This window comes from Entelurus aequoreus, linkage group LG27, assembly GCF_033978785.1.
Source record: "Entelurus aequoreus isolate RoL-2023_Sb linkage group LG27, RoL_Eaeq_v1.1, whole genome shotgun sequence".
NCBI classification, from domain to species: Eukaryota; Metazoa; Chordata; class Actinopteri; order Syngnathiformes; family Syngnathidae; genus Entelurus; species Entelurus aequoreus.
This window is the reverse complement of record NC_084757.1, coordinates 38,148,840-38,167,895: the sequence shown is the minus strand read 5'-3', so window position 1 is coordinate 38,167,895 and position 19,056 is coordinate 38,148,840. Positions and strand designations below refer to the sequence as shown.

At 37.3% G+C, this 19,056-nt stretch overlaps 1 protein-coding gene and 1 long non-coding RNA gene across 2 annotated transcripts in view; both read right to left on the bottom strand.

The window, feature by feature from the left end:
- The window catches only part of LOC133644229 (uncharacterized), a 39,823-nt gene extending 22,595 nt beyond the window's left edge, over window positions 1–17,228 (bottom strand). Inside the window, exons 1-2 of the long non-coding RNA XR_009824743.1 lie at window positions 17,095–17,228; window positions 8,033–8,204 (exon numbers count right to left, since the gene is read on the bottom strand). This is a non-coding gene — a long non-coding RNA (uncharacterized LOC133644229). The remainder of the gene's footprint in view (window positions 1–8,032; window positions 8,205–17,094) is intronic.
- Window positions 1,120–7,989, bottom strand: LOC133644326 (uncharacterized). The gene is made up of 3 exons (XM_062038723.1): window positions 7,947–7,989; window positions 7,701–7,860; window positions 1,120–3,083 (listed from the first exon to the last, which is right to left on the bottom strand). The coding sequence occupies exon 3, from the start codon at window positions 2,148–2,150 to the stop codon at window positions 1,170–1,172; it is 981 nt and encodes a 326-aa protein (XP_061894707.1). The 5' UTR covers window positions 2,151–3,083; window positions 7,701–7,860; window positions 7,947–7,989; the 3' UTR covers window positions 1,120–1,169.
- Window positions 17,229–19,056: the final 1,828 nt, after the last annotated feature.

The following is a 19,056-nucleotide window of genomic DNA, read 5'->3' as shown; positions in this document are numbered from 1 at the left end:
ACTGCATCCTGTCAGTAAGATAAGAGTTAAACCAAGACAAGGCTAAGTCTGACATACCAATACGTGTTTTGATACGCTCTAATAAAATATTATGATCGACGGTATCGAAAGCGGCGCTAAGATCAAGAAGCAGCAACATAGATGACGCATCAGAATCCATCGTTAGCAATAGATCATTAGTCATTTTTGCGAGGGCTGTCTCCGTAGAGTGATTTGCCCTGAAACCGGATTGAAAAGGTTCACAGAGATTGTTAGTCACTAAGTGTTCATTTAGCTGCTGTGCAACAATTTTTTCGAGAATTTTGGAAATAAACGGAAGGTGGGAGACCGGTCGGTAGTTTACCATGAGGTCAGGATCGAGGTTAGGTCTTTTGAGCAGAGGATGAATAACCGCTTTTTTGAATGCTAGGGGAACAGTGCCGGAGGAAAGTGATACGTTTATAATATTTAACACTGATGGACCTAATAATACAAACAGTTCCTTGATAAGTTTCCCAGGAAGTGGGTCAAGTAAACATGTTGTTTGTTTTATCCCACTTACACGCTGTAATAATTCCTCTAATGTTATTTCATCAAAAATAGAGAGACTATTTTGGAGGGCAGTGTCCGTCGTATATACCGTCGTATTTGTGTTAATAGAACCCAGTTGTAGCTGGGATGCGTTGTCTTTAATCTCCTTTCTAATGAGTTCCATTTTCTTATTAAAGAAATTCATCAAATCATCTGCCGAGTGGGTGGAGCTACTGGGAGGAGTCCCTTGTTGGGTTAGCGATGCTACTGTACTAAACAGAAATTTAGGATCATTTTTGTTGAGGTGGATGAGATTTGAGTAGTATTTAGCTTTAGCTAAGGTAAGCATGCGTTTATAAGTTATTAAACTATCACTCCATGCTTGATGGAAAACCTCAAGTTTAGTCGCACGCCATTTGCGTTCCAGTTTTCTACATGATAATTTATGAGCTCTAATTTCTTCTGTAAACCATGGGGTACGCCTTTTAGGGGCCCTTTTTTGCTTTAGCGGTGCTATACTATCAATAATTTCGCGCAAGGCATCGTCAAAGTTGTTAGTGAGGTTATCAATAGAGCCCACATAATTTGGGAATGGTGCCATTACCGAAGGCAGTAGGTCAGCAAGAGTCATCGTTGTGGCAGCATTAATGTTGCGGCCGCTATAGCAGTAAGTTATTAAGGTAATGATCGGACATTACTTTAGTATATGGAAGTATCATAACTTTGGAGATGGTGACACCCCTGACAAGCACTAGATCTATTGTATTACCGTTGCGATGCATGGGTTCATGTATTATTTGTGTAAGACCACAGCTATGAATTATGGTTTGGAGCGCCACGCACTGAGGGTCCGATGGGGTATTCATATGGATATTAAAGTCCCCCATTATGATTATATTGTCGGCGTGCGTCACTAGATCAGCAACGAACTCTGAGAATTCACTGATAAAGTCCGAATAGGGCCCAGGGGGGCGGTAGATAACAGCCAGGTCGAGAGGTAGCGGTGTGATAGACCTCATAGTAAGCACCTCAAACGATTTATATTTATTATTTAGGTTAGGGGTAAGGTTGAAATTTTCATTGTATATTAGTGCGACACCCCCTCCCCTTTTAAGAGGACGGGCAACATGCGCATTCGTATAGTTAGGAGGAGATGCCTCATTGAGCGCAAAAAATTCGTCTGGTTTGAGCCAGGTTTCGCTAAGACCAATGACGTTAAGATTGTTGTCTCTAATGACCTCATTAACTAATAACGCCTTGGGAGACAATGATCTTATGTTTAAAAAGCCCATATTATAGGTATTGGGCTGTTTTGACGAGTTTTTGTTAAGATTATCCGTAGTGGCAATATTAACAATGTTGCGTTTATTAAGCGTAGTGCACTTTAAATAGTTTCGACCATAACTAGGAATTGATATGATGGGAATTTTCCTATTGTTTGCTTGGTGCTGCAATAGACTGGACATATCATAAATTGCCACCTCAGTAGAATGCATGTCCACCTCTGACACAGACACAACAGAAAAAACATTATGTGAATTGTGTATTATTCTAAGAGAATTGCTATGCGTACATGGATTATCCAGCCTGGCGCTGGCTAGTTCTAGCTTAACTGACTCCTCACCCGGACTAACAGACATTGTAATTGCCTGTGACCGGGCTTGCTCTAGTGTAGTCAGTCAAGTGAGACTTAAATAGTAGTCTATGTTTCTAGACAGGATGATGGCGCCTTCCTGGTTAGGGTGAAGGCCGTCTCTCATCAGCAAGCCTGTTTTGCCCCAGAAAGAGGGCCAGTTATCAATAAACATTAGTCCCTGTTGCCTACAGAGGCTAGACAGCCACTTTTTAAGCGAGACTAATCTGCTATACCTCTCATCATTGCCTCTCGCAGGCAGGGGGCCAGAGACAATTACTCGATGCCTGGACATCTTTCTGGCGAGATCACAAGTCCTGGCTATGTTTCTCTTTGTAATCTCTGACTGTCTCATTCTAGTGTCATTGGAGCCAACGTGTACAACTATATTCGCATAATTAGTGGTGTGATTAGCCTGTCGTACGTGTTTACTAGGCCTGTTGCGAGTTAGCTCCCTAAGATTAGCTTCAATGTCAGGTGCTCTGGCCCCGGGGATACACTTTACTGTGGCTGGTTTGCTAAGCTTTATGTTTCGGGTGATGGAGTCCCCTATGACTAAGGTGTGGTGCCCGGTAGACTGGGGTGTAGGACTAGCTAAAGAGCTAAATCTATTATGCGTCTCAACCGGTACACCGTAGCTTGTAGGCCGCTTAGGACTGCTACAAGCTGGGCTAGTTAGCTCGCTGCAGCTAACGCTAGCAGATGTGTCCGCAACATCTAAAGTTACGACATTACTCTGCTCTAACTGGCGGACACGGCCCTCTAGCAGAGCCAACCTCTCCGTGAGTATGGTGCAAGACGCGCAGGAAGCCATTACTCACAGTGTTTTCTGTCACCGAGTGAAGTTCCTGCTGTCCTCAGGGAAGTGGTCGCGGTCTGCGGGAGTAGCTTCCTACTGACCGGCGCTGCCTTTCTCCGCGCTAGCTTAGCAGCTAGCTAGCTGAGGAAAGGGTGGTGGGACAGAGATCGGGTGATTTGCAAGTTAAATAGTACCACTAAATATGTTTGAGAAGTGATAAAGAAAGCTGTAGAACAATTAAAAGCACACAGATAGAGCGATACTTAGCCTTTTTCGCAACAACGAACAGACGGCGAGCAGTCACGCACGGTGAACCGGAACCGGTTTTAAAACATCCACTTCTACTTCCTCCATCCAATACCTCCACTTTTAAAACATCCACTTCTACTTCCTCCATCCAACACCTCCACTTTTAAAACATCCACTTCTACTTCCTCCATCCAATACCTCCACTTTTAAAACATCCACTTCTACTTCCTCCATCCAACACCTCCACTTTTAAAACATCCACTTCTACTTCCTCCATCCAACACCTCCACCTGACTTCTTCAGCACCATATTGGCCGTGACAAACACACTGGAAACAAATTCAAGATAAAAAAAAAACTGTCATTAAATTCACCGTAAAAATAATTGGTACCATTTTATTATTTACAGTAATGCACTGTAAAAACGACCATAGTTTGTACAGTAAAATTCTTGTGGCTGTTGCCAGTTATTGAATTTTTTTTTTACTGTTTTTCCATTTACAGTAATGCACTGTAAAAAAAAAATTAAACAAACAAAAAACACAATCGTAGATTTTACGGTAAAAACTGTCCGCTCAGTAGCCAGAATTTTACTGTAAAAAGATTAAGGCTACCTTTTTTCTATTTACAGTAATTTACAGTTATTTACTCAAAAACGACAACTGTAGCTTTTACTGTAAAAACAGGTGTAAAGGCTATCATTTTTTGATTTACAGTAATGAACTGTAAAAACGGCCGTAGCTTTCACGGTAAAATTCAGGCGACTGCACTGGCGGTTTTTACCGTGAAATGTACAGATACTTTCATGGTGCCATTTTTTATTTACAGTAATGTACAGTAAAAACAACAACCGTAGATTGCACGGAAAAATAATTATTTATTTATTTATTTTTTTACTGTAAAATCAACATTGCTTTTAAAGTAAAATCAAATAATTACAGTGGTGCCGTTTTTAACTTACAGTAATTCACTGTAAAAAAAAATAATTAAACAACGATCATAAATTTCATGATAAGAAACTGTCAGCTGAGTTGTTAGAATTTTACTGTAACAATATTAGCACCGTTTTTCTATTTACAGTAATGCACTGTAAAAACGACTGTAATGCCAGTTTTTATTGTAAAATGTACAGATATTTTCATGGTGCCATTTTTTATTTACAGTAATGCACTGTAAATACACAAATGTAGATTTTACGGCAAAAACTGGCCGCTCAATAGCCAGAATGTTACTGTACAAAGATCAAGGCTAAGTTTTTTTTATTTAAAGTAGTGCACTGTAAAAACAACGACAGAACCTTTATGGTAAAATTATTGTGACTGTGCTACCAGTTTATTTTACTGTAAATTCTACTTATTTTTTTAAATTTTATTATAAAATCTACGATCATATTTACAGTGGTGCTATGTTCAATTTACAGTAATAGATTGTAAAAAAAAAAAAAAAAACACATTGATCATACATTTTACAGTAAAAAACTGCCAGAATTTTACCTTAAAAATATCAATGGTACATTTTGTCTATTTACAGTAATGCACTGTAAAAACAATGACCGTAGCTTTTATGAATATATTTTTGCGACTGTGTTGCCAGTGTATTTATTTATTTACATAAGATCAACAATAACAGTGGCACCATTGTTCAATTTACAGTGATGCACTGTAAAAAAACAAAAACAATAATTGTTGATTTTACAGTTAAAAAAAACAAACATTGGTGCTATTTTTTCCATTTACAGTAATGGCCATACATTTTACAAAAAAAACTGGCAATTGTGTTGCCAATAACAAAAACAATAATGTATACAATTATAAAAGTATGAAATACAAAATTAAGTAAACAAATATAATAATAAAAAAGGTCTTTAAAAAACCATAAAAAGTACAGTATAATATAAATATACATTTTATTATGTATAAATGGAAATAAAAAAACACAAAAACAAGCAGTAATAAATAATATAATACAAGTATAAATAAAATATAATATTAAGTAAAATAAATACAGTAATTAAAATAAATAAATAAAATAAATGATCAAAATAAAAACATGAAAAACAATTTTGAATTAAAATACATAAATAAATTATTCAAAAAAAACTATAAATAAGACACAAAATTAGAAACAGAATATATATTTTAGTATGGTTTTCATCACTGCTGCCACACACTGTCAGACGTGTGTACTGCACACACACTCACATGACCACCAAATTTCTTCACATGACCACCAAGTTTCTCAACATGACCACCAAGATTCTTCACATGACCACCCAGTTTCCTCACATGACCACCAAGTTTCTTCACATGACCACCAAGTTTCCTCACATGACCACCAAGTTTCTTCACATGACCTTCAAGTTTCCTCACATGACCACCAAGTTTCTTCACATGACCACCAAGTTTTTTTCACATGACCACCAAGTTTTTTCATATGACCACCAAATTTCCTCACATGACCACCAAGTTTCCTCACATGACCACCAAGTTTTTTCACATGACCACCAAGTCATGACCACCAAGTTTCTTCACATGACCACCAAATTTCTTCACATGACCACCAAGTTTCTCAACATGACCACCAAGATTCTTCACATGACCACCCAGTTTCCTCACATGACCACCAAGTTTCTTCACATGACCACCAAGTTTCCTCACATGACCACCAAGTTTCTTCACATGACCTTCAAGTTTCCTCACATGACCACCAAGTTTCCTCACATGACCACCAAGTTTCCTCACATGACCACGAAGTTTCTTCACATGACCACCAAGTTTCCTCACATGACCACCAAGTTTCCTCACATGACCACCAAGTTTCTTCACATGACCACCAAGTTTCCTCACATGACCACCAAGTTTCTTCACATGACCACCAAGTTTCTTCACATGACCACCAAGTTTCTTCACATGACTACCAAGTTTCCTCACATGACCACCAAGTTTCTTCACATGACCTTGAAGTTTCCTCACATGACCACCAAGTTTCCTCACATGACCACCAAGTTTCCTCACATGACCACCAAATTTCCTCACATGACCACCAAGTTTCCTCACATGACCACCAAGTTTCCTCACATGACCACCAAATTTCTTCAAATGACCACCAAGTTTCCTTACATGACCACCAAGTTTCCTCACATGACCACCAAGTTTCTTCACATGACCACCAATTTCTTCACATGACCACCAAGTTTTCTCACATGACCACCAAGTTTCCTAACATGACCACCAAGTTTCCTCACATGACCACCAAGTTTCCTCACATGACCACCAAGTTTCTTCACATGACCACCAAGTTTCCTCACATGACCACCAAGTTTCTTCACATGACCTTCAAGTTTCCTCACATGACCACCAAGTTTCCTCACATGACCACCAAGTTTCCTCACATGACCACCAAGTTTCTTCACATGACCACCAAGTTTCCTCACATGACCACCAAGTTTCCTCACATGACCACCAAGTTTCTTCACATGACCACCAAGTTTCCTCACATGACCACCAAGTTTCTTCACATGACCACCAAGTTTCTTCACATGACCACCAAGTTTCTTCACATGACTACCAAGTTTCCTCACATGACCACCAAGTTTCTTCACATGACCTTGAAGTTTCCTCACATGACCACCAAGTTTCCTCACATGACCACCAAGTTTCCTCACATGACCACCAAATTTCCTCACATGACCACCAAGTTTCCTCACATGACCACCAAGTTTCCTCACATGACCACCAAATTTCTTCAAATGACCACCAAGTTTCCTTACATGACCACCAAGTTTCCTCACATGACCACCAAGTTTCTTCACATGACCACCAATTTCTTCACATGACCACCAAGTTTTCTCACATGACCACCAAGTTTCCTAACATGACCACCAAGTTTCCTCACATGACCACCAAGTTTCCTCACATGACCACCAAGTTTCCTCACATGACCACCAAGTTTCTTCACATGACCACCAAGTTTTCTCACATGACCACCAAGTTTTCTCACATGACCATCAAGTTTCCTCACATGACCACCACGTTTCTTCACATGACCACCAAGTTTTCTCACATGACCACCAAGTTTCCTCACATGACCACCAAATTTTTTCACATGGCCACCAAGTTTCCCCACATGACCACCAAGTTTCCTCACATGACCACGAAGTTTCTTCACATGACCACCAATTTCTTCACATGACCACCAAGTTTTCTCACATGACCACCAAGTTTCTTCACATGACCACCAAGTTTCTTCACATGACCACCAATTTCTTCACATGACCACCAAGTTTTCTCACATGACCACCAAGTTTCCTAACATGACCACCAAGTTTCCTCACATGACCACCAAGTTTCCTCACATGACCACCAAGTTTCATGTTGGCGCTCGCATCATGTCCCCCCCCCCCCCAAATCCCCCGCCGTGTTTGCTGACGCCGGACTCGTTGGCCGCCGTCCCGGCGTTTGCGTAGCCGTGCGCCCAAGGTGCTAATTTGTGTGTTCCTGCCTGTACTCACAAGATGTTTGCGCGCCACCTGGGCTTGTTTTGGCGTCCTGTCAAGAGCACGCATGGCGGAACATGGCGGAAAGAAACACGGCCATGCATGTTTAATTAGCGCAGCATCTTCTCCTCCGAGAGGAGACGCCTTTCTTCTCACCCTCTCTCTAATGTGGACGCTAACAAAAAAAATACAGGTATTAATATTTCACAGCCATCAACTCACGCACAAACGCTTCTTCTTCATTAGCGTACAGTACTTAACATAATTTATACTGTAAATGTGCACTTGTCCTCCATTTGGGAGCCGGGACCCCGCTCTCCTACGCCACTTGAACCGGGTCACCGCACCTTTTCCGCTTGATCAAGCACCCTTCAGGAATGACAGGTGAATAACGACTGTCGTCACGCCGCTACAGGGGGGCACATTGGATCTTTTCCGCTGACGTGGCCAATGGTCGTCGATCGGGGTGTGATGACCGCGCGCGCCCTCGTTTGGAGAGCCAGCGCGGCTGTAGGCAACCTACAAGAACACAAATCGTATCAGACAGGAAATGCTCCTCCTCGTACGAAGAGAGTAAAAGAAGTGCACTGATGTATTTCATGTCGTTTAAGTTAGCCTTTTAAGAGCTTTTGCTCTACAGGGTTTTGTGTTACGACTCTTTTGGTTTACGATGTTTTGTTTTATGCCATTTCGTGTTACCGTGCGACGTTTTGTTTGACAACCTTTTTGTGTTGCGATGGTTTTTTTTTTACAGGTGTTCCTGCTAAGGTTTCATTGATGGTGTTACGATGTTTTGTGTTATGACATTGTGTTTTGTTACCTCTGTGTTACGATAATTTTGTTTTGTGAGTTTTGTGTAACCATCGTTTTGCAGCATTTCCTTGTATGCCGTTTCGTTGCCGTTTTATGTTATAATTGTTTCGTTTATGGTGTTACGATGTTTCGTGTCACGACATTGTGTTTTACGACATTTTGTATTGCAACGTTTTGTTTTGTGACTTTTGTGTTACGATTATTTTGCAACATTTCCTTATATGCCGTTTCGTTGCCGTTTTATGTTTTAATTGTTTCGTTTGTGGTGTTATAATGTTTCGTGTTACGACATTGTGTTTTTTTACAGGTGTTCCTGCTAAGGAGTTTAATGTTTCAACTGTTTCATTGATGGTGTTACGATGTTTTGTGTTATGACATTGTGTTTTGCTACCTCTGTGTTACGATCATTTTGTTTTGTGAGTTTTGTGTTACGATCGTTTTGCAGCATTTCCCTTTATGCCGTTTCGTTGCCGTTTTATGTTATAATTGTTTCGTTTATGGTGTTACGATGTTTCGTGTCACGACATTGTGTTTTACGACATTTTGTATTGCAACGTTTTGTTTTGTGACCTTTGTGTTACGATTATTTTGCAACATTTCCTTATATGCCGTTTCGTTGCCGTTTTATGTTTTAATTGTTTCGTTTATGGTGTTATAATGTTTCGTGTTACGACATTGTGTTTTTTTACAGGCGTTCCTGCTAAGGAGTTTAATGTTTCAACTGTTTCATTGATGGTGTTACGATGTTTTGTGTTATGACATTGTGTTTTGTTACCTCTGTGTTACGATCATTTTGTTTTGTGTTACGATCGTTTTTCAGCATTTCCTTGTATGCCGTTTCGTTGCCGTTTTATGTTATAATTGTTTCGTTTATAGTGTTACGATGTTTCGTGTCACGACATTGTGTTTTACGACATTTTGTATTGCAACGTTTTGTTTTGTGACCTTTGTGTTACGATCATTTTGCAACATTTCCTTATATGCCGTTTCGTTGCCGTTTTATGTTTTAATTGTTTCGTTTATGGTGTTATAATGTTTCGTGTTACGACATTGTGTTTTTTTACAGGTGTTCCTGCTAAGGAGTTTAATGTTTCAACTGTTTCATTGATGGTGTTATGATGTTTTGTGTTATGACATTGTGTTTTGTTACCTCTGTGTTACGATCATTTTGTTTTGTGAGTTTTGTGTTACGATCGTTTTGCAGCATTTGCTTGTATGCCGTTTCGTTGCCGTTTTATGTTATAATTGTTTCGTTTATGGTGTTACGATGTTTCGTGTCACGACATTGTGTTTTACGACATTTTGTAATGCAACGTTTTGTTTTGTGACCTTTGTGTTACGATCATTTTGCAACATTTCCTTATATGCCGTTTCGTTGCCGTTTTATGTTTTAATTGTTTTGTTTATGGTGTTACGATGTTTCGTGTTACGACATTGTGTTTTTTTACAGGTGTTCCTGCTAAGGAGTTTAATGTTTCAACTGTTTCATTGATGGTGTTACGATGTTTTGTGTTATGACATTGTGTTTTGTTACCTCTGTGTTGCGATCATTTTGTTTTGTGAGTTTTGTGTTACGATCGTTTTGCAGCATTTCCTTGTATGCTGTTTCGTTGCCGTTTTATGTTATAATTGTTTCGTTTATGGTGTTACAATGTTTCGTGTTACGACATTGTGTTTTTTTTGCAGGTGTTCCTGCTAAGGAGTTTAATGTTTCAACTGTTTCATTGATGGTGTTACGATGTTTTGTGTTATGACATTGTGTTTTGTTACCTCTGTGTTACGATCATTTTGTTTTGTGAGTTTTGTGTTACGATCGTTTTGCAGCGTTTCCTTGTATGCCGTTTCGTTGCCGTTTTATGTTATAATTGTTTCGTTCCAATCAATCAATCAATGTTTATTTATATAGCCCTAAATCACAAGTGTCTCAAAGGGCTGTGTTTATGGTGTTACGATGTTTCGTGTCACGACATTGTGTTTTACGACATTTTGTATTGCAACGTTTTGTTTTGTGACCTTTGTGTTACGATCATTTTGCAACATTTCCTTATATGCCGTTTCGTTGCCGTTTTATGTTTTGTTTCGTTTATGGTGTTACGATGGTTCGTGTTACGACATTGTGTTTTTTTACAGGTGTTCCTGCTAAGGAGTTTAATGTTTCAACTGTTTCATTGATGGTGTTACGATGTTTTGTGTTATGACATTGTGTTTTGTTACCTCTGTGTTACGATCATTTTGTTTTGTGAGTTTTGTGTTACGATCGTTTTGCAGCATTTCCTTGTATGCCGTTTCGTTGCCGTTTTATGTTATAGTTGCTACGTTTATGGTGTTACGATGTTTCGTGTCACGACATTGTGTTTTACGACATTTTGTATTGCAACGTTTTGTTTTGTGACTTTTGTGTTACGATCATTTTGCAACATTTCCTTATATGCCGTTTCGTTGCCGTTTTATGTTTTAATTGTTTCGTTTACGGTGTTATAATGTTTCGTGTTACGACATTGTGTTTTTTTACAGGTGTTCCAGCTAAGGAGTTTAATGTTTCAACTGTTTCATTGATGGTGTTACGATGTTTTGTGTTATGACATTGTGTTTTGTTACCTCTGTGTTACGATCATTTAGTTTTGTGAGTTTTGTGTTACGATCGTTTTGCAGCATTTCCTTGTATGCCGTTTCGTTGCCGTTTTATGTTATAATTGTTTCGTTTATGGTGTTACGATGTTTCGTGTCACGACATTGTGTTTTACGACATTTTGTATAGCAACGTTTTGTTTTGTGACCTTTGTGTTACGATCGTTTTGCAACATTTCCTTATATGCCGTTTCGTTGCCTTTTTATGTTTTAATTGTTTAGTTTATGGTGTTACGATGTTTTGTGTTACGACATTGTGTTTTGCGACATTTTGTTTTTGAATCGTTTTGTTTTGTGACCTTTGTGTTACTATTATTTAGTAACATTTCCTTGTGTGCCGTTTCGGTTTACGCTGCTTTGTTTTACAAACTTTCGTGTTGCGATGTTTGGATTTTTTTACAACTTTTCATTTCATGTTACAACCATTTTGTGATGTTTTTTTACATCTATTCATGCTGGAGAGTTTAATGTTTCAACTGTTTCATTTATGGTGTTACGATGTTTCGTGTTATAACATTGTTGTTTTACGCCATTGTGTTTTGTTACCTTTGTGTTACGATCATTTTGTTTTGTGAGTTTTGTGTTACGATCATTTTGAAACATTTCCTTATATGCCGTTTCGTTGCCGTTTTATGTTTTAACTGTTTCGTTTATGGTGTTACGATGTTTCTTGTTAGGACATAGTGTTTTACGACATTTTTTAATGCAACGTTTTGTTTTGTGACCTTTGTGTTATGATCATTTTACAACATTTCCTTGTGTGCCGCTACGGTTTACGCTGCTTTGTATTACACTGTTTTGTTTAACAATCTTACGTGTTGCGATGTTTTTTTTTACAGATTTTCATTTCATATTACAACCTTTTTGTGTTGCAACATGTTTCATGTTTCAATTGTTTCATTTACGGTGTTACGATGTTTCGCGTTACTACATTGTTTTACGCCATTTTGTATTGCAACATTTTGTTTTGTGACCCTTGTGTTACGATCAATTTGTAACATTTCCTTCAATGCCATTTCAGTTTACGCTGTTTGTGTTACACTGTTTTGTTTCACAACCTTTCGTGTTGCGATGTTTGTTTGTTTTTACAGCGTTTCATTTCATATTACAACATGTTTTTTTGGGTGGTTTTTTATTGCTTTTCAAAGTTTCATGTTTCAAAAGTTTAATTTATGGTGTTACGATGTTTCATGTTACGATGTTTCGTGTTATGAGGTTGTGTTTACAGCATTTTGTATTGCAACGTTTTGTTTTGTGACCTTTGTGTTACGATCATTGTGCAACATTTCCTGCTACACTTTTTGTTTTAAAAGTTTTTTCATGTTTAAGGGATTAAGGGCATTTAGATTTGTGACGTTTTGTGTTACACTAGTTTTGCGACATTTTGTTCAATGCAGTTTCATTTTTATGCCATTTTGTATTTCGACATTGTTTTTTGTTTTTTTTAACGTTTTTTCATCTTAGAGGGTTTCGTGTTACGGCTATTTTCTTTATGGTGGTTCGTATTACGATGTCTCTTGTTACAGGGTTTTGTATTTTGGCGTTTCGTGTTATGGGGTTCTTTTTTACGGCATTTTCTATTAAGACGTTTGTTTTGTGACGTTTTATGTTAAGATGTTTCTTGTTACGGCGTTTCGTGTTATGGCGTTCTATTTTACGAAATTTTGTATTGCAAAATTTTGTTCATGCCGTTCCTGTTTACGATGTTTTGTGTTACACCGTTTTGTTTTACAACCTTTTGTGTTACAGGGTTTTGCGTATTGGCGTTTCGTGTTATGGGGTCCTTTTTTACGGAATTTTGTGTTAAGATGTTTGTTTTGTGATGTTTTATGTTCCGATGTTTTGTTTTGCAACATTTCGTTTCATGTCGCTTTGTTTTGGGCTGTTTTTGGTTATGGCGTTTTGTTTTCAAAACTTTCATGTTCCAAGTTTTTTCATGTGAGAGGTTTTTGTGTTACGGCGATTTTGTCTGATGTTTTATTTTAAGTTGTTTCTTGTTATGCAGCTTTGTGTTATGGCATAATAATTTATGGAATTTGGTATAGCAACATTTCTATTCATGCCGTTCCAGTTTACGACGTTTTGTGTTACAGCGTTTTTTTTTATAACCTTTCGTGTTACGGTGTTTCGTGTATTAAGTTTTTTAAAGCATTTTCATTTTAGCGGTTTTACGTTAGGGCTATTTTGTTGATGGTGGTTTGTGTTATGATTTTTCGTGTTACGGCGTTTTGTTTTAAGCTGTTTTATATTACAGCGTTTTGTGACGTTTTTTTATCTTATGTTTCGTTTTACGACATTTCGTCTTTTAGGCTGTTTTGTGGTATGTCGTTTTGTTTTCGAACCTTTCGTGTTAAAAGTTTTTTCATGTGAGAGGGTTTCGTGTTACGGCAATTTTCTTTATGCTGTCTTGTGTTACGATGTTTCTTGTTACGGCATTTCCTGTTACAGGGTTCTGTTCTACTGAATTTTGAATTGCAATGTTTTGCTTTGTGAATTTTGGTGTCATGATATTCTGTTTAGCGACATTCCCATTCATGCCGTTCCAGTTTACAATGTTTTGTGTTACACCGTTTTTTTTTTTAGAACTTTTCGTGTTACAGGGTTTTGTGTTTTGGCGTTTCCTGTTACGGTGTTTGGTGTTATGGTGTTATTTTGTACGGCATTTTGCATTACGATGTTTGTTTTGTGATGTTTTATGTTACAATGTTTCGTTTTGCAACAATTCGTTTCATGTCGTTTTGTTTTAGGCTGTTTTTGGTTTTGGCGTTTTTTTTTCGAAAATTTTGCGTTCCAAGGTTTTTCATGTGAGAGGGTTTTGTGTTACGCCGATTTTGTTGATGGTGTTTTATGTTAAGATGTTTCTTGTCATGGCGTTTCGTGTTATGGCGTTCTATTTTACGGAATTTTGTATTGCAACATGTTGTTTTGTGACATTTTGTGTTATATTTCGTTTTGCGACATTTCCATTCATGCCGTTCCAGTTTACGATGTTTTGTGTTACACCGTTTTGTTTTACAACCTTTCGTGTTATGTTTTTTTGTTTTTTAATCGCAGTAAATGGTTACGTGTTTAGGCGATTTTGTTTATACTGTTTCATGTTACAGTGCTTGTTTATGATGTTATGTTTTGGTTTGCGAAATTTCGTTTTGCAACTTTTATTTTGACAACATTTCGTTCAACGCAGTTTAGTATTACAACCTTTCGTGTTACAAGTTTTTTAAAGCATTTACATTTAAGCTGTTTTTGCGTTAGGGCTATTTTGTTGATGGTGGTTTGTGTTATGATATTTCGTGTTACGGCGTTTTGTTTTAGTTTTTTATATTGCGGTGTTTTGTGACGTTTTTATCTTATGTTTCGTTTTACGACATTTCGTCTTTTAGGCTGTTTTGTGGTATGTCGTTTTGTTTTCGAACCTTTCGTGTTAAAAGTTTTTTCATGTGAGAGGGTTTCGTGTTACGGCAATTTTCTTTCTGCTGTCTTGTGTTACGATGTTTCTTGTTTTGGCATTTCCTGTTACAGGGTTCTGAATTTTGAATTGCAACATTTTGCTTTGTGAATTTTGGTGTCATGATATTTTGTTAAGGGACATTTCCATTCATGCCGTTCCAGTTTACGATGTTTTGTGTTACACCGTTTTTTTTTTTAGAACTTTTCGTGTTACAGGGTTTTGTGTTTTGGCGTTTCCTGTTACGGTGTTTGGTGTTATGGTGTTATTTTGTACGGCAGTTTGTTTTGTGATGTTTTATGTTACAATGTTTCGTTTTGCAACAATTCGTTTCATGTCGTTTTGTTTTATGCTGTTTTTGTTTTGGCGTTTTGTTTTCGAAAATTTTGCGTTCCAAGGTTTTTCATGTGAGAGGGTTTTGTGTTACGCCGATTTTGCCGATGGTGTTTTATGTTAAGATGTTTCTTGTCATGGCGTTTCGTGTTATGGCGTTCTATTTTACGGAATTTTGTATTGCAACATGTTGTTTTGTGACATTTTGTGTTATATTTCGTTTTGCGACATTTCCATTCATGCCGTTCCAGTTTACGATGTTTTGTGTTACACCGTTTTGTTTTACAACCTTTCGTGTTATGTTTATTTATTTTTTTAATCGCAGTAAATGGTTACGTGTTTAGGCGATTTTGTTTGTACTGTTTCATGTTACAGTGCTTGTTTATGGTGTTATGCTTTGGTTTGCGAAATTTCGTTTTGCAACTTTTATTTTGACAACATTTCGTTCAAGGCAGTTTATTTTTACAACTTTTCGTGTTACAAGTTTTTTAAAGCATTTTCATTTTACCTGTTTTTGCGTTAGGGCTATTTTGTTGATGGTGGTTTGTGTTATGATTTTTCGTGTTACGGCGTTTTGTTTTAGTTTTTTATATTGCGGTGTTTTTGTGACGTTTTTATCTTATGTTTCGTTTTACGACATTTCGTCTTTAAGACTGAGAATTCACAGAAAAAGAAGATAATGTGTTCTTGTCTTGCATCATGATTCTTTCTAAAGGTCCAACGTGCAGTTTCCCTTCAGGGGGGGACTTCAAAATAAAAGTGCGAGGCCTGGACTGGTGTGCTGTCATCCACGTTACATCTTCATGGCTGGCATGGTAACAGGAAATGCCGTAACAAGAAACATCGTAACACAAGACAGCATAAAGGAAATTGCCGTAACGCGAAACCCTCTCACATGAAAAAACTTTTAACACGAAAGGTTCGAAAACAAAACGACATACCACAAAACAGCCTAAAAGACGAAATGTCGTAAAACGAAACATAAGATAAAAAAACGTCACAAAACGCTGTAATATAAAACAGCTTTAAACAAAACGCCGTAACACGAAAAATCATAACACAAACCATCCTCAACAAAATAGCCCTAACGTAAAAAAACGCTAAAATGAAAATGCTTTAAAAAACTTAATACACGAAACACCGTAACACGAAAGGTTATAAAAAAAACGGTGTAACACAAAACATCGTAAACTGGAACGGCATGAATGGAAATGTTGCTATACCAAATTCCATAAATTATTACGCCATAACACGAAGCGGCATAACAAGAAACAACTTAACATAAAACATCAGACAAAATCGCCGTAACACAAAACCCTCTCACATGAAAAAACTTGGAACACGAAAGTTTTGAAAACAAAACGCCATAACCAAAAACAGCCTAAAACAAAGCGACATGAAACGAAATGTTGCAAAACGAAACATCGGAACATAAAATATCACAAAACAAACATCTTAACACAAAATTCCGTAAAAAGGGACTCCATAACACGAAACGCCAATACGCAAAACCCTGTAACACGAAAGGTTGTAAAACAAAACGGTGTAACACAAAACATCGTAAACAGGAACGGCATGAACAAAATTTTGCAATACAAAATTTCGTAAAATAGAACGCCATAACACGAAACGCCGTAACAAAAAAACATCGTAACGTCACAAAACAAACGTCTTAATAGAAAATGCCGTAAAAAAGAACCCCATTACACGAAACGCCAAAATACAAAACCCTGTAACAAGAGACATCGTAATACGAACCACCATAAAGAAAATAGCCGTAACACGAAACCCTCTAAGATGAAAAAACGTTTAAAAAAAAACGTTAAAAAAAAATAAAAAAATGTCGTAACACAAAATGGCATAAAAATGAAACTGCATTGAACAAAATGTCGCAAAACGAGTTTAACACAAAACGTCACATGGCTTTTTAAGCCTGCAATTAGTCATGCTTTGATTTAGGCGGCACAATGTGTGTGTGTGTGTGTGTGTGTATATTTGTGTGTACTTTGTGTGTGTACTTTGTTTCCTTTGTGCAAGGATATAAAAGCGGGGGCTCTATCAAAGCGTATTAATAATGAACTGCAATTTTGCGAGCTGTGATGATGATAGCATAACTTCAACGTATCAAAATGTGTCAAAATGGCCTTTCAGTTTGTTTTTGTGTCCTTCAGTGGAAACACATTGGCTGACCTTCTGTTGTGTCCCAGTACTTTTGTCCACGGCAGTGGCTGACCTCCTTTGTTGTTGTTGTTGTTGTTGTTGTTGTTGTTGTTGTTGTTGTCTGCTTTGCATAGAGAAGGTCAGGAAGATAAATCTCTTTTTTTTTCCGTACGTGACTTCCTGCGTTGGTCATGTGACGTCTTCTGAAAACAACTTCGTTAGCGCCGGAGCAACACTTTTAATTGTGGGCCCCCCCGCCCCCCTTCTCCCCCCAGGTCTGTGGGATGTTTGTTGCCGTGGTGACACTCCCGTGATGCAATAAAGTGAAAGAGGAAGAGACGTTAATTACGTCTCCTTGCAGCGCTCCTTCCCGCCACTAGTTGGCCCCCTAACGCCGCCCGCGTGGTGTCGCCACGGGGAAGTGGTTACGAGTCGGAGTGTGTTGGCTGCATGTGTGTGTGTGTGTGTGTAAGGGGGTGGGGGGGTGGGGGTGGTCTTGAAGTTATGCTATCATCATCACAGCTCGCTAATTGCAGTTCATTATTAATACGCTTTGATAGAGCCCCCGCTTTTATATCCTTGCACAAAGGAAACAAAGTACACACACAAAGTACACACAAATATACACACACACACACACACGTTGTGCCGCCTAAATCAAAGCGTAACTAATTGCAGGCGCTGCTCCTCCGTAAGAGGTGCTGCGTTAAAAAGCCATGAAGATGTAACGTGGATGACAGCACACCAGTCCAGGCCTCGCACTTTTATTTTGAAGTCCCCCCCCCCCCTGAAAGGAAACTGCACGTTGGACCTTTAGAAAGAATCATGATGCAAGACAAGAACACATTATCTTCTTTTTTGTGAATTCTCAGTCGTAAATAAAGGTTAGCAAAAGTCAGCTAACAATGGAGAGACGGAATTAGCTCGATTCCGCCGATAAAGTGCTCTAAAAAAAACCTCCATCAATGTTTTATACACACGCCGCAAGTATATATGTAGTATCTAGTAACATTCATAATAACATGTCATATAAACATGATGTAAGTACATATGTAGTATCTAGTAACATGCATAATAACATGTCATTTATACATGATGTAAGTATATATGTCATGTAGTAACATTCATAATAACATGTAATATATACATGATGTAAGTATATATGTCATGTAGTAACATTCATAATAACATGTCATATATACATGATGTAAGTATATATGTCATGTAGTAACATTCATGATAACATGTCATATATACATGATGTAAGTATATATGTCATGTAGTAACATTCATAATAACATGTAATACATACATGATGTAAGTATATATGTCATGTAGTAACATTCATAATAACATGTAATATATACATGATGTAAGTATATATGTCCTGTAGTAACATTCATAATAACATGTAATATATACATGATGTAAGTATATATGTCATGTAGTAACATTCATAATAACATGTAATATACACATGTTGTAAGTATATATGTCATGTAGTAACATTCATAATAACATGTAATATATACATGATGTAAGTTTATATGTCATGTAGTAACATTCATAATAACATGTAATATATACATGATGTAAGTATATATGTCATGTAGTAACATTCATAATAACATGTAATATATACATGATGTAAGTATATATGTCATGTAGTAACATTCATAATAACATGTAATATATACATGATGTAAGTATATATGTCATGTAGTAACATTCATAATAACATGTAATATATACATGATGTAAGTATATATGTCATGTAGTAACATTCATAATAACATGTAATATATACATGATGTAAGTATATATGTCATGTAGTAACATTCATAATAACATGTAATATATACATGATGTAAGTATATATGTCATGTAGTAACATTCATAATAACATGTCATATACACATGATGTAAGTATATATGTCTTGTAGTAACATTCATAATAACATGTAATATACACATGATGTAAGTATATATGTC

Bases quoted from the DNA above. Each gene is read 5' to 3' on its own strand.
- LOC133644326 (XM_062038723.1), bottom strand. From the start codon at position 2,150: ATGTCTGTTAGTCCGGGTGAGGAGTCAGTTAAGCTAGAACTAGCCAGC.